At 23.9% G+C, this 13,057-nt stretch overlaps 7 protein-coding genes across 7 annotated transcripts in view, besides 3 other annotated features; all 7 read right to left on the bottom strand.

Annotated features, from left to right (window-relative positions):
• EHI_022300 (uncharacterized protein) overlaps nucleotides 1-564 on the bottom strand; it is a gene marked incomplete at both ends in the record, with an annotated part of 911 nt that extends 347 nt beyond the window's left edge. Inside the window, one exon of the mRNA XM_001914053.1 lies at nucleotides 1-564. This exon is cut by the window's left edge and continues 117 nt beyond it. Coding sequence (XP_001914088.1) covers nucleotides 1-564 — 564 coding nt within the window.
• Nucleotides 565-1,228: 664 nt separating this feature from the next.
• On the bottom strand, nucleotides 1,229-1,549 carry EHI_022290 (uncharacterized protein; the record flags this gene model as incomplete). Its single annotated transcript, XM_644772.1, has 1 exon — nucleotides 1,229-1,549. The coding sequence occupies one exon, from the start codon at nucleotides 1,547-1,549 to the stop codon at nucleotides 1,229-1,231; it is 321 nt and encodes a 106-aa protein (XP_649864.1).
• Nucleotides 1,550-2,059: 510 nt separating this feature from the next.
• On the bottom strand, nucleotides 2,060-2,926 carry EHI_022280 (protein kinase domain containing protein; the record flags this gene model as incomplete). The annotated part of the gene is made up of 1 exon (XM_644773.1): nucleotides 2,060-2,926. One exon carries the CDS (start codon nucleotides 2,924-2,926, stop codon nucleotides 2,060-2,062), a length of 867 nt encoding a protein of 288 aa, XP_649865.1.
• Nucleotides 2,927-3,300: 374 nt separating this feature from the next.
• Nucleotides 3,301-3,847: a repeat region.
• A 681-nt stretch (nucleotides 3,848-4,528) lies between these two features.
• Nucleotides 4,529-5,151: a repeat region.
• Nucleotides 5,152-5,422: 271 nt separating this feature from the next.
• Nucleotides 5,423-5,887, bottom strand: EHI_022270 (uncharacterized protein; the record flags this gene model as incomplete). Its single annotated transcript, XM_644774.1, has 1 exon — nucleotides 5,423-5,887. The coding sequence occupies one exon, from the start codon at nucleotides 5,885-5,887 to the stop codon at nucleotides 5,423-5,425; it is 465 nt and encodes a 154-aa protein (XP_649866.1).
• Nucleotides 5,888-6,728: 841 nt separating this feature from the next.
• EHI_022260 (uncharacterized protein) lies at nucleotides 6,729-9,503 on the bottom strand (the record flags this gene model as incomplete). Its single annotated transcript, XM_644762.1, has 1 exon — nucleotides 6,729-9,503. One exon carries the CDS (start codon nucleotides 9,501-9,503, stop codon nucleotides 6,729-6,731), a length of 2,775 nt encoding a protein of 924 aa, XP_649854.1.
• Nucleotides 9,504-9,709: 206 nt separating this feature from the next.
• On the bottom strand, nucleotides 9,710-10,387 carry EHI_022250 (uncharacterized protein; the record flags this gene model as incomplete). Its single annotated transcript, XM_644763.1, has 1 exon — nucleotides 9,710-10,387. One exon carries the CDS (start codon nucleotides 10,385-10,387, stop codon nucleotides 9,710-9,712), a length of 678 nt encoding a protein of 225 aa, XP_649855.1.
• A 278-nt stretch (nucleotides 10,388-10,665) lies between these two features.
• Nucleotides 10,666-12,151: a repeat region.
• Nucleotides 12,152-12,743: 592 nt separating this feature from the next.
• On the bottom strand, nucleotides 12,744-13,028 carry EHI_022240 (actin, putative; the record flags this gene model as incomplete). The annotated part of the gene is made up of 1 exon (XM_001914052.1): nucleotides 12,744-13,028. One exon carries the CDS (start codon nucleotides 13,026-13,028, stop codon nucleotides 12,744-12,746), a length of 285 nt encoding a protein of 94 aa, XP_001914087.1.
• Between the last annotated feature and the right edge of the window lie 29 nt (nucleotides 13,029-13,057).

Raw genomic sequence — 13,057 nt, 5'->3', positions numbered from 1 at the left:
TTCCAATTTAACATTAAACCCATATCCACCTAATAAATCTGCTTTACTTAAGAATGGAACAAATGGTAATTCTAAATTCATGTTACATGCTAATCCTTGTAATACTGCTGCTAAATAAATTGAAGGATTTCCAATATGAATTGAATCAATAAGATGTACTGCTGTTAATCTACAATTTATTTGTTGTAATCTATGAAGAATAGTAGGTAATGTTGGGTGTGTTGCAAATAATTCTGTTTGACCTGGACAATCAATAAGTAAATAAGATGGATGAATTTCAATAATTTTATCTATGAGCCAATCAATGTTTTCATTTAAATATTCTAAACAATATAACATCCCTCCATTTGGACCAAGTTGAGTATCTTTCATTGCATCATCTAATGAGAGTAAATTTGGAAGTGAAACAGATATTGGATAATCATTTGGTTCATTAGCAGGATCTAAATTAATAATTGTTGGCTCTCTTCCCATTAATTTTAAAAATGTATACATTCCTTTAATAAATGTAGTTTTACCACTTCCTGGTGCTCCAGTGATGACTTGTCCAAAACATACCTGCATATTTTATTTATTTTTCTTGTTTGTTTTTTTTTTTAACATTTAGTTTATTTATTAATAAACTTTATATCTAATTAAATAGTTTAATTATTTATTTCACTGAAATTACTTTAGATTCACTTGGAAAGAAACTCTAAACAAGAAAATGAGAATAGTTTACAAACAATTAATTTTTTGTTGTTTATTCAATTTTTCCATTGAGAAAATAAAAATAGGGGGTGTTATATTTATTTTGTTATTTCTTTTTTTAATGAATTGTAACCTTTTTTATATTTTGTATTATTAAAATCCTTTTTGACACAAAACTAAACAACAAAGAGAATCATAACCAATTAAAAAAAAAGAAAGTCATAAATAACTCAGGAGTTAGTATCTTTCTTTTTTTACAACATATTCGAGATTTTATTTGTATTTTGTTAGTTGTAGGTAATTCTGAAAAAAGTAGAAGAATTTAGAAAAAATAAGAATAAACAAGTCTTAGGAAAATAGAGTTTACTGATAAAACATAATTAATTTAGTTATTCATATTTTCGTGTCGTTAGTTATCTATTTTTAAATTATTATTTACTAAATAAAAATAGAAATATTATTGACATTTTTTGAAAAAGAATTTTAAACAAGAAAGTTAAACAAATGAATGATATTATACAACCAATATACAATTGAGTTAATAACAACAAGGAAATGGATAAGGAGAATTAGGTTGAATTGTATTAATCCAATCAAACACACGGACATTTCGATCATTATCTGTAATTTCATTAAAGTGTGTAGAACGTATATTCTTTGAAGTTAAAGAAAGTTTTTTAGGTTCATCACAAAAATAAGTACAAAGATTTTCACGAGGTAATTTAGGTGTAACAGTATCACGATCAATAACATATTCACATGACTCAGGAATTGATAAGGGAATACGTTGAGAATAATCAACAAGAGGAAGTTGAATACAACTTATAGGAACAACTGGTTTGAATAATGTTGTTTGCATTAGTAAATGAATAATGTTAATTTAAGATGACTTTAAATAATTCATCCTGTTTCTATTTTTATTTTATCACACTTTCTCTTCATTTAGTTCCCAACCCTTTTCCTTTTTCTTTCGTGATTTTGTAAAAAGCAAAATACTTGTTAATGTTTTATTTTCCTTTGATTTTTTTATTTTATATTTCTATTTTTTGTTATGATTTTTTTTACTTTATTAGTTGTTTTTATTTAATGATGCGTACAATTTTCTATTTATATGTAATAAATAGGCAGATTTTTTTCTGACGAAAGAGAAGTTGGCATAGTTACTCTGACATATTGTCATCTAAAAAAGAATATGTGACTATTTCAAGTATTTCCATTTTGAGAGATTTCAAATGGGGGTGTGATTTTTAAAGACTTTTTGACTATATAATAAGCATGGAATTTTATTTTTCTTTAACAAAGTTTTATTTTTACTTAAACCACTTAATCAGAACAAAATACATAAATTAAATTATCAAGAAATTGTGTTTCAATCTTGAGATTGGAAAAGTATTTTTAATGTTTCTTTTGGAGAAAGACGGTTATCAACATTTGGATTTAATAAACTTCTTTCCATTTTTATAAATAATGAAGGCAATGATAAAGGAAACTCAACTTTTCCTCGTAAGATTGCTTTAACTAATTCTTCTTTTCCTGTTGACTCAAAAGGGTATTGAGATGTAAAACATTTAAATAACAAAATTCCCAATGACCAAACATCAGCAGAAAATGTATAAAGATAATGCCTAAATAATTCAGGTGCTGCGTAATGAAAATCAATTGTTATATGTTCATCAACTATTGGTTCATTTACATTAAATGATTGTTCAAAATGAGTTAATTTCAATGAATTGAAATTATTTGGAGTAGTTAAAAGAATTGAATGTAATGTGATGTCACGATGAACTATTTCATTTGAATGGATATAATGTAGTGCTTTTAATAATTGAGTTGAAACAATACAAAATAATTCAATAGGAATATATTGATGAACCTCAATCCATTGTTGTAAATTTCCACCTTCCATCAATTCCATTTCATATCCTGCATAACTTTTTCCAATAAAGTATTGTTGAATATGAATAATATTTTGATTTTTTAATCTTCGTAACGTATTGATTTCATGAAGAATTTCTTCTTGTCCATCATATCTATATCTCTTTTCTCTTCTACAAATTTTTACACAAACTTGTTGTAATCCATTTCTATGTTTACATCTATAATATTTTATAATATTATTAGAAGATATTCTTTCTAATATGATATACTGCTGTTTTGAAATAGGCTGGTCAGCTTCAAAAGTTAATAAGTCTTTAGTTAATTGAATAAACCTAACAAAAATTGATGACATATTCATATGATTTTATCTTTGGTAGGTAGAATTAAAATTTTATTTCATATTTATTTTTTTTTAGGAGGGATGAAGTTTGTATTTTGAATTAACGAATAATATTGTTATGATTATTATATTTTATTTTATAAAGTTATTCCTCTTTTAATTCAACCAAATAAGAAAGGAAAAGTATTAACAAAGCTAATTTGAGTTATGAGAGTTTGAATTATAAAATGTTAAAGAAATTTAGTTGATATAAACTTCGAAAGTAATAATTATAGAAAATGTTATTATATTAGTATTGTGTAAATTGAATGATTTTTCTTTGTTTAATAAACAATTTTTAAACAAAAGGAAAAGATTTAATTATTATTTAATTTGAGTAATATATTGGGAGATCGAAGGTGGCACGTCTGAAACACCACACATAAACCCTAGTACAAATTCATTCTTCGACTCTCCCAGTTATTATCTGGTTATGACGGTGCCTTTGAATTAGGAATGTATTAGGGAATGCTGCAAAGTGTGCAGCAAGAGAATACAGTAGAATATTACATGGATGTAATATAAGAATCTACTGAAGTGTGGGTATGACTAAAAGAAGATTAGTCAAAGTAAGACTAAAAAGAAGATTAGTCAAAGTAATACAGTAGTAATAAAATGGTTCCTTCTCCTATTCATAAAATAAGAAAAATGAAATTACTTAAAATTAAGGCAGAAAACAAACAAAAGCTTAAAAAGAAGAAATAAGCAGAAGAAGTTTGAAAAACCTTAATAGGAAAAATAAAGCAAAGAAGTGGTTTCCTCATTTTGCAAGAAAAACATAAATGATAGGTTTAACAAAGAGATTACTCTTTTTTAATAAGCTCAGGGATGGGATTAGTCTCCCCTGAGCTAGGAAGAATAGATGAAAATTCTATTAATACTTAATTAACTAATTTTTATTTTAATTTGAGTAATATATTTATTAACTATTTTAAAACAATTTTTATTTTAATTGTTTGAATTAAAATAATTCATTGTTTGTGTAAAAAAGAAAATTTCATAGTACTTTGTCTTTTTTTTTTCTTCTCTAATTGATTTTTTTTTTGGTTAAAACAATTTTGTTATTAAAGTAAACATATTTTATTAAATTGTTATTAGTTTCTTCTTTTCTTCCTTATTATATTAATTGTTTTAGTATTAATTTTTTTTAAAAAACAAGATTGTTCACTCAATAAGAATCGATACTTTTAGTATTTACCAATATTATTATAATATTATAAATGAATTAATGAAAAAAAAAACATTTTTTACAGGATGTTGTTATATAATTTATAATACTCATAATCAATTAACTTAACTTTGAATAAAAAGATAAATTGATAGAAATTAATTGTTTAGAGAAAATGGTATACTTTATACTTATTTAATATAAAGCGTAATATTTAATTTAAATAATTAATTTATTAATTTTAATATTAAATTGTAGTAGAAAAGCAAATTGTATTTTATTTAAGAAGTATTACACAAACACACAAAAAGTGTTTTATTTAAAAATAGTAACTGAATAAATAATAAAAAGTATTAAGACATTCTTTAATTTTCTTTATTCAATTTTTTTTGATGATAAAAAACAACTCTTTTAAATAAAAAAAAAAAAAGGAATCAATTATGATTAACCTTATCTTTAGGTTTTTCATCATGTTGAGAAGTGAGCGAATCAGTTTCTTCAACACGCTTTATTTCTATTGAAATAAAGTTTTTGCAAGCATGCTCGACTTAAATGGTTCCTCATTTAAGTTGCTGCCTGACTTTTATTTTGATTTTAATGAGTAATATAATATTTCTCATTCTTTATATTGTTGTTTTAAGGAGAGTATATCCATAACTTACTGTTATAGCTCATCTCCTTTTACCTTCGACACCCATTAAAGAAACCCTATTCCTTGATAATATCCTTATGTTTAATTTTTGTGCAACAATATCAATTATATATGCGTCTTCTTTAATAAATGATAATTCTTAATACATAATACCTCCTTAGTAAATAATAATCCTTATAAATAATAATGAATAACAATACACCTTAATGAATAATAATCTTTTATAATAATCACTTCTAATAAATATTAATAATAATAAACAGTTAGTGTTGAATAGATATTATCTCACCAAAGGCATCATGACCAGACGATAACTGGGAGATTCGAAGCATGGGATTATTTTAGGGTTTCATGTGGTGTCTCTGACGTGCCATCTTCGAATCTGATAAAAAACAACTCTTTTAAATATGAAATATAAAAAAATAATATTTCTTTTATACTTTTATAAATAATTATCATTGTTTAATTATATAATAAAATAAGAATATAATCAATTTTTAATGAAAAATTAAATTAAAATTAATTGTTCTGTTTCATTAATTTCTCACCACATTCAATTCCTGCTTTCTTTGCAGTTTCTTTTTGTTGAACGTTTTGTGTCACATCCATATTATTTGCAAATAAATAAACACTAGAATATGGAATGCCATACATTTCACAAAAAACATTCAATAGGCTTTTCAGCATTCACAGCAGTTTCTTTTGTTGTTCTTCTACAATTTGGCATACAAACAACATATTTCTTTCCAAAATTCTCTTTAAATGAATCTTTGCATGTATTAGTATCAAAGTCAAATACACAAATCATTCTATCAATAAAATTCTTAACTTCTCCAGGAATTGAAAGCCAAAATACTGGATGTGCAAATAAAACAATGTCTGCATTAAGAAATTCATTTGCTATTTCTATAAATTCATCTTTTTCTGTACAAAACAATTCTTTGTGAGGAACACAAGCAAAACATTCACTACATCCACCAACTGCTTTCTTTGTTAAATTAATGGTTTTTACATCAATTTCCATCTTTGATTTAAGTCCTTCAATAAAAGCATTTGCATAAGCAGCACTATTAGAATTTGCTCTAAGAGTACCAAGAAGAACAAGAACTTTAGCAACCATTAATTTGATGAAATAAGTTCATTAGAAAACAGTTTAAATACGATTTAGTCTTTCTATTATTAGTACAGAGCTCAATAAAAAAATCAATTCGTTTAAGATGATGTACTAAATAATAGTTTTCAAACCAAAATCCAATAACAAAACATTCATTAAAAAAACTCAAGACAACGTTCGATCAATTAAGATTAGTTTCGACGTTTTTAGAAAAATTCTTTTGCCAGATGAATTTTTTAGAATCTTTATTAATAGATTAATTCCATTGGTTTATTTTTTCTTTTTTTGTTTTGTTATTTCTTCTATAATATTTATCTTTGATTTGGTTTATTAAGACAATGGACAATTACTTATTAAAAGAGAAGATAAAAAGAGAAGTAGATTGTTAATAAAATAATATAACTCTATACAGTTCTTTTCTTGCTCAATTACAATATATTAAAAAAAAGTTAAATTATCAAAAGAACAAAAGAAGTATTATATACTTAAAAAGAGATTACCTGAATGAGATTTATAATCTTCATATTTTTTGTATTTTATTTATAATAGTTATTAAACAATGTCAATATAATTATATTAATATGTTCAAACATATATAATGTAATGAAAATTATGATAATTAAAACTAATAAAAAGGTTAAGTCAATTCATAAAAATTACTTAACAAAGATAAAATGAATTAAATATTATAGTATTGTATTATAAACATTTATTCATTAAATATTTTTATAATATCACAAGTACCAATAAATAAGACATTAAAATATTAAAGAAGAAATATTAATAATTATTTGAAAATTACTTTCATTTTATTATAAAAAACAAAACAAAAAAAAAATATAGTTTTTTAACAATTGTTTAATGTTTTAAGAACCATTTGATACCATTCATCACACTCTCTTGAAAATTTAAATGTAAGAGTTATTTCACAACTTTTTCCTGTTTGGTCTTTTGTTGTAATTGTAATTTTATTGTCATTAGGAATTAGAATAGTAGATTTATCAATAATATATTTCCATTTAACACTCAATGTTTTCTTTTTCTTTTTAATACCAATTAGTTGTACAATACCATTATCTTGTCCTACAACAATAACTTTTAAAGTTTCTGGTTTTTTTCCTACTTTTACACATAATTGAATATCAGATAATACAACTCCAATAACATCAAATCCTTCTACTTCTTTTTGTAATTTCTTTATTTTAGCTAATCCTTGTTGTATTTGTCTTTTTTCATCAAAAAATGCAATTAAATAAACAATATCACTATATGCTTTAACTATATTATCATGTTCAACACAACAATCAGGTGTATTATGAACAAATGCATCAATAATAGGAATAAATCTTCTAAACCTATCCATTGGAAGAAGAATTAATTTTTCAACAATTAATCCTTCTTTATCAAACTCTTTCAATTTTTTTGATGTGTCTGATTGTTCTCTTAATGTTCTAACTTTATCCATTTCAATATTAATCCAATATCTTTCATATTCTTTCATAAATTCACTATTATTTAACATTTTACTAATAACATCACAAACATCAACATCATATTTCTGATTATTATCAACAAGTACTTTTAAATCAATTTCTAATTGTTCATGAAATTTTGCTAATCGTTCAAACGATGGAAAAATATTTGCAAATTCTTTATTAATTTTAATTAATTGAGGAATAACCACTGTAATAATTTTATTCATTGTTTTATTAAAAGATACTTGACTTTCATATAATTCATTTAAACAAACTCCTCTATTTTTTGATTGAGCATTTAATTGAGATACAAAAGTTAATTGTTCTTTATTTCCTTCTGCTGAAATTAATTCAATAGATGGCATTTTCATTCTATTTAAACTTAACCTATCACATAATAATTTACTTTCTTCATTATCTCCTTTTTCATTTTGTTCTTTCTTATTTCTTGGTGATATTATTTTATCACTTTCTTCTTTTTGATTATCTTTTGTATTAGTTGTTGTACCATCACTAACTTGTGAAGATGTAACTTGAATAGAATTATTTTCATTTTGTTTTACTTCTTCTGACCTTTTTAATACTCTAGGAATTATTACAGTTGATGGTTCTGGAGGAATACTTTCTCCATAATGTTGTGCTAAGTCTTCAACTTGGAATCCTTTCATAATTATTGCATTTCTCTTCTTTCTTTGAGCTAATGTTTTTCTTGGTACTCTCATTGTTTTGTGTTGTTCATTATTTTCATTTTGATTTTCTTGGTTATGGTTTGTAGAAGAATTTAGAGTAAAATCTTCTGGTTGAGAAGTGTTAGTTGAAGAAAGATAAGCTGTTTCATATTGGGATAATCTCTTTTTAGTAATATCCATAGCCTTTTCCATATTCTTAAGTTCTTCTTCTTGTTTTGCAGTCTCTAAAGTAATTTGAGTTGGTTCTAAAATAGGTTGGTGTTGTTTAAAATAAGCGAATTGAGTAAGAATTTTAGTCTTGATATCATTAGCAATTCCTTGTAATGAAATTAATTTTAAAAGAATTTCCACATTATAAATATTTAATTCATTCATTAAATGTTCATCTGAAGTACAATCCATTAAAGTAGATAATAATAATATTTGCATACGATCATTTAATTCATTAAAATTAGATAATAAATCAGAAAGAACTAATGTAAATCCAACTTCTCTGAATCTTGTCAGTGCAGTTTTATTTTGAGCAAGCAAAGAAGTTATTTCAAGTGCATCTTTTAAAGAGTCTATAGTATTAGGTTCTTCTGGTGGAAATTTAAGACAGTCAATAAGAGTCAAAATATTTGGAGATGCTGCAATTGCATTTACAACAATTTTACTCTTTGCCATAATTTCTAATGCTTTTAAACATTCTCCAACAGCTTCACTATTTAATTCTATCAATAACGAAGCAATAATATTTGCTTTAAGAAGAATCAAATTAAAGGTATTACAAGTATGTTCTTCTTCATTTGTTAGTAATGTATTAATAAGAGAACACCCTGAAATAATACCATCATTTCCACCAGTAATAAGATCAGCAATTCTTTCAGCACCATTTTCACGTAAAAATATTGATTTAGCATTTGGAATTCTTAAAATATGGATAAGGCATTGATATACAGACATTTGAACTGGGTCATAAGTTTGTAAATGTCTGTTTAATGCTGGAATAAGAATGATAAACTGTGAAATATTAGAACAATTAATTGAGTGTCTTCTAGGAGTTCTTGGTAAAGCATTATCTAATTTTTCTGCAACAGAAATAAATCCATTAATAACATGAAGAGCAGCAATAACAGTTTCTTCATTTGAAACTAAAGGATTTAATCTATTTGCAAGTTCATCGTCATGTCGTATTACGTGTTCAGAAATTTCATTTTCTTCACTTAATAAAATAAGAAAGTTAAGAGTTGCATTGACTATATCAATCTCACTTGATAATAAACAATCAGTATATAAAGATGGTTTAACTTTCTTTAAGAAATTTTTAAATCCAACATTTTCCAATGCATCTGACATAATTTCAAAACCTTGTTCTGCTTGTTCAGTACTTCCACGAAGATAACAATGTAATTTATTTAATAACTGAACTTCTTTAGGTTGAAGTTCTTCAAGGCAAAAGTTTTGTAATTCATTCATTGTTTAATTTACCTTTTTTTAAAGTTTTGTTTCATTCAGATAAAGTAATAACTTTCATATAGTTTTGTTATAATTTTCATTATAACAAAACAAATACAAAAACAAAAATTTATTTTTCTTGGGATAAGAAAATATTTGAAACTATCAAAAAGAACTTTATTTCCTTAGTAATAATAAAGAGAACATTAATTCAATTTATTCTAATATTAATTAAATAAATACAAAAGACTCTTTAAATCTTTAACAGAATATTGGTCAAAATTTAATTCTACATCCCATTGAGTTTGACTAACCTTTAAAGAATTAAATATTTGTTCAAGAGTATTTTGATTTGCACGTTGAAATTCTTTTAAAATTAATTGAATAAGTTCTTCACGTTCTTCTTTTCTTTTTAATTCAACACCAGCAAAATAAAATGGGTCAACTACTATTTCAACTGGATCTTTTCTCATATTATCATGAGCTTTTAATAGTTGTAAAAAACTTTTAAAATGTTCTACAGCATTTCTTTCTTTAATATACTTTTGATAAAATATTGGATCCATTCTTAGTCGATTATTTCGTTTAATTACTTCATTTAACGATAACATTAATTGGTCATCAGTCATTTTGGTTAAACCTGAATTTGATTGAAGAGGTTGTTTAGAACAGGGAGAAAAATATGTAAATAATTTTAATTTCTTATCAAATGGTATATTGGGATTTCTTAAAAAATTCCAAAACAATGGAGCCCATCGAAGATATAATTCTGACACTGTTTTACTTTCAAATATAATGTTATAATGTCCATTAAGAATAATGTCAATATCAGGAACTGTAGTAATAAATGCTTTTGCTATTGTGAGTATTCTTTGAAATTCACTTGGAAGTATAACTTGAGACATATAAAATTGTAGTTACAACTTATTTTTATTTAAATTTTTTATTTTTTATTTATAAAATTAAAAAATGGTTTCTTTCTTTATTTTTTTCCTCTAAAAATTAAATATTGATTTTTTTCATATTTTAAAACTCCTTTCAAATAGTAATAAAACCTGTATTTAACTTAATTATTTCATGTTTTTTTTTTGTTATTTTTTTCATATTTTTAGAAGAATTAATTTCATCCTTTTTTTATTCATTTATGAATAATTTATTTTTAAATATTATTACAACAGCAAATTACCTTGGTATTGAAATAGGAGATAAAATAAATATCAACAAATATTGTACAAGAATATTAAATGATATATCTTCTATTTTATCATCATTAAATACTATGAAGTACAGCAGCATCAATACAATAAGAAAGATTAATAGTGATATAATCTCCAAATTAAGATACGGATTTTGTATTATCCCATGGAAACTATGAGAGTTGGAGAAGATAGATAAACAGATAAGAAAAGCATTAATACAACTCCAATTATACAGTAGAAATATACATAAAAGTAGATTATATGTTAAAATAAATGAATTGGGATTAGGATTAATGTCAGCAAGAGATGAATGTGCTAAAGAATTATTAAGAATATATTTAAAATACAAATATCAAATACAGGAATATGAGAAATGATAGAAGCAATAAAAGAAAATCCAAATGGAATAATTAAAAGAATGAAGAAAGCATTTTGTAAGAAGATTAATTTTAATGAATTAATGAATGTAATAGAATTAAATGAAAGAAAACATGATGTAAAGGAAATATTTGAATGGGTAAATAATGAATTAAATGATAGATATTTAAATGAATGGAAAGAAAAGAAATGTGGTGAATATATAAGATGTGCAAATGGCACTTTTAATGATAAGAAATTAACAGTAGCCACTTGGAGGTCATTGAATATAAAAAGAAATGCATTCCTCCAAATAATAAAGATGCAAGAAGGAGTAACTATGACAGGAAATATTAAAGCAAAAATACTCCAAAATGATGCTTTAAAATATTGTAAAAATTGTCATAACACAATTGCATCTATTAGTCATATATTGTTAGGATGTCCTGTAATGAAAAAGAACCAAATATCAAAACATGATTATGTTTGTAAACAAATATTTAAACATATATTAATTACCCATTTTAATGAATTTGATTCAATTAATTTTAATAATCATCATAATTGTATTAATAATGATAAAATGGTCATAACTTACAATAAAGATTTATTGGTTAGTGACAATTCATTCCATACTAGAATACCAGATATATATTAACAAAATATTACAGAAAAGAAAGGATATATTATAGATGTTGTTATATGTCAAGATATGAATTTAGAATTAAATTATATTCATAAAATAAATAAATACAAAGAATTACAAGAGAAAATAAGAAATAATAGAGAAATAATATATGTTGAAATAATACCTGTTATATTATCAATAAATGGATTAATTCACAAAGAATCAGCAAGAAGATTAAAATCACTGAAATTACAATTAGATTTCCTCACAAAATCCTACGAACAATAATTATCAAAAAATATGAAAGACTTAATGTTTTACACATTCAATTCTGACATCACATTAAAAGAAGAACAATACAATGCGAGTATGCTAGAAATGAACTCTATTACACCAATAGAGCATATTGAAGAAACTGCAATAATCACTTCTCAATATGAAGAAAATCCAATTGTGAATATATGTAATAATTTTTTTTTCATTTTACAATAGCAGATTCTATTATTTTGGTTTTTTATGTAATTTCTTCATTGATATACATTGTATTTATTTTCAAATTTTTATGAGTCATAACTTCTTCATGTTATGTTTTATGTCTTTTTTTTACTCTTTTATTCTTTTTCTTTAATGTTTTTAAATATATCCAAGATAGTCTTTGTTTTAGAAAGCAATTATCTATTCTTCTATACGTTTTGTGTTACTGGTTGCTTATAATGATTCATTACAACAATTCAATAATCAATTTAATATAGTTTCATTGTCCTTAGTTCAATATAAAATTTAAATTTACTATTCTTCTAAATTAGTCAAAACATTTTTTAATATTCAATATTCTTTATCATAAGCAAAAGCACTTTCAAAGAAAATAGTTTCTATTTCATAATAGCATCGTTACTTTATAATTATTCATACTTCTTTAATAGAGAATATAAATGATTCTGACTATATTCACAAAGGCTATAAAAAAAAGAAATGAAAAGAATAATTTGCAAATTTTCAATAATTAATTATTAAGAAGGGGGGAAAAAACAATAATAATATTATAAATAACTTAAAAAGTTATGAAAAATGAAAGATTTATTTTTTATCTTTAGAATTAATATAAGAAGCACCAAATTCATCATATTCAGCTTTCTTCATATAACGTTCTTCAAATGATGATAAACTAGCAAACATTTTTCCTCCAATCCAAGCACCATATTTTCTTTTTCTATTACAATCAACATTAATTTGAATAGTAGGAGGGGATAAAACTGTAATTTCTTTAATAAATCGTTGTTTCATTCCAGGGAACATTGAGCTTCCACCACAAAGAACAATGTTATTATACATGTCTTTTCTTAAATCACAATCACATTGCATAATAGAGTTATATGTTATTTCATGAATTC

The sequence above is a fragment of the Entamoeba histolytica genome, genomic scaffold (genome assembly GCF_000208925.1).
Source record: "Entamoeba histolytica HM-1:IMSS scf_1104750516627 genomic scaffold, whole genome shotgun sequence".
Classification (NCBI taxonomy): domain Eukaryota; phylum Evosea; order Mastigamoebida; family Endamoebidae; genus Entamoeba; species Entamoeba histolytica.
This window is presented reverse-complemented; position numbering and strand designations above follow the sequence as displayed.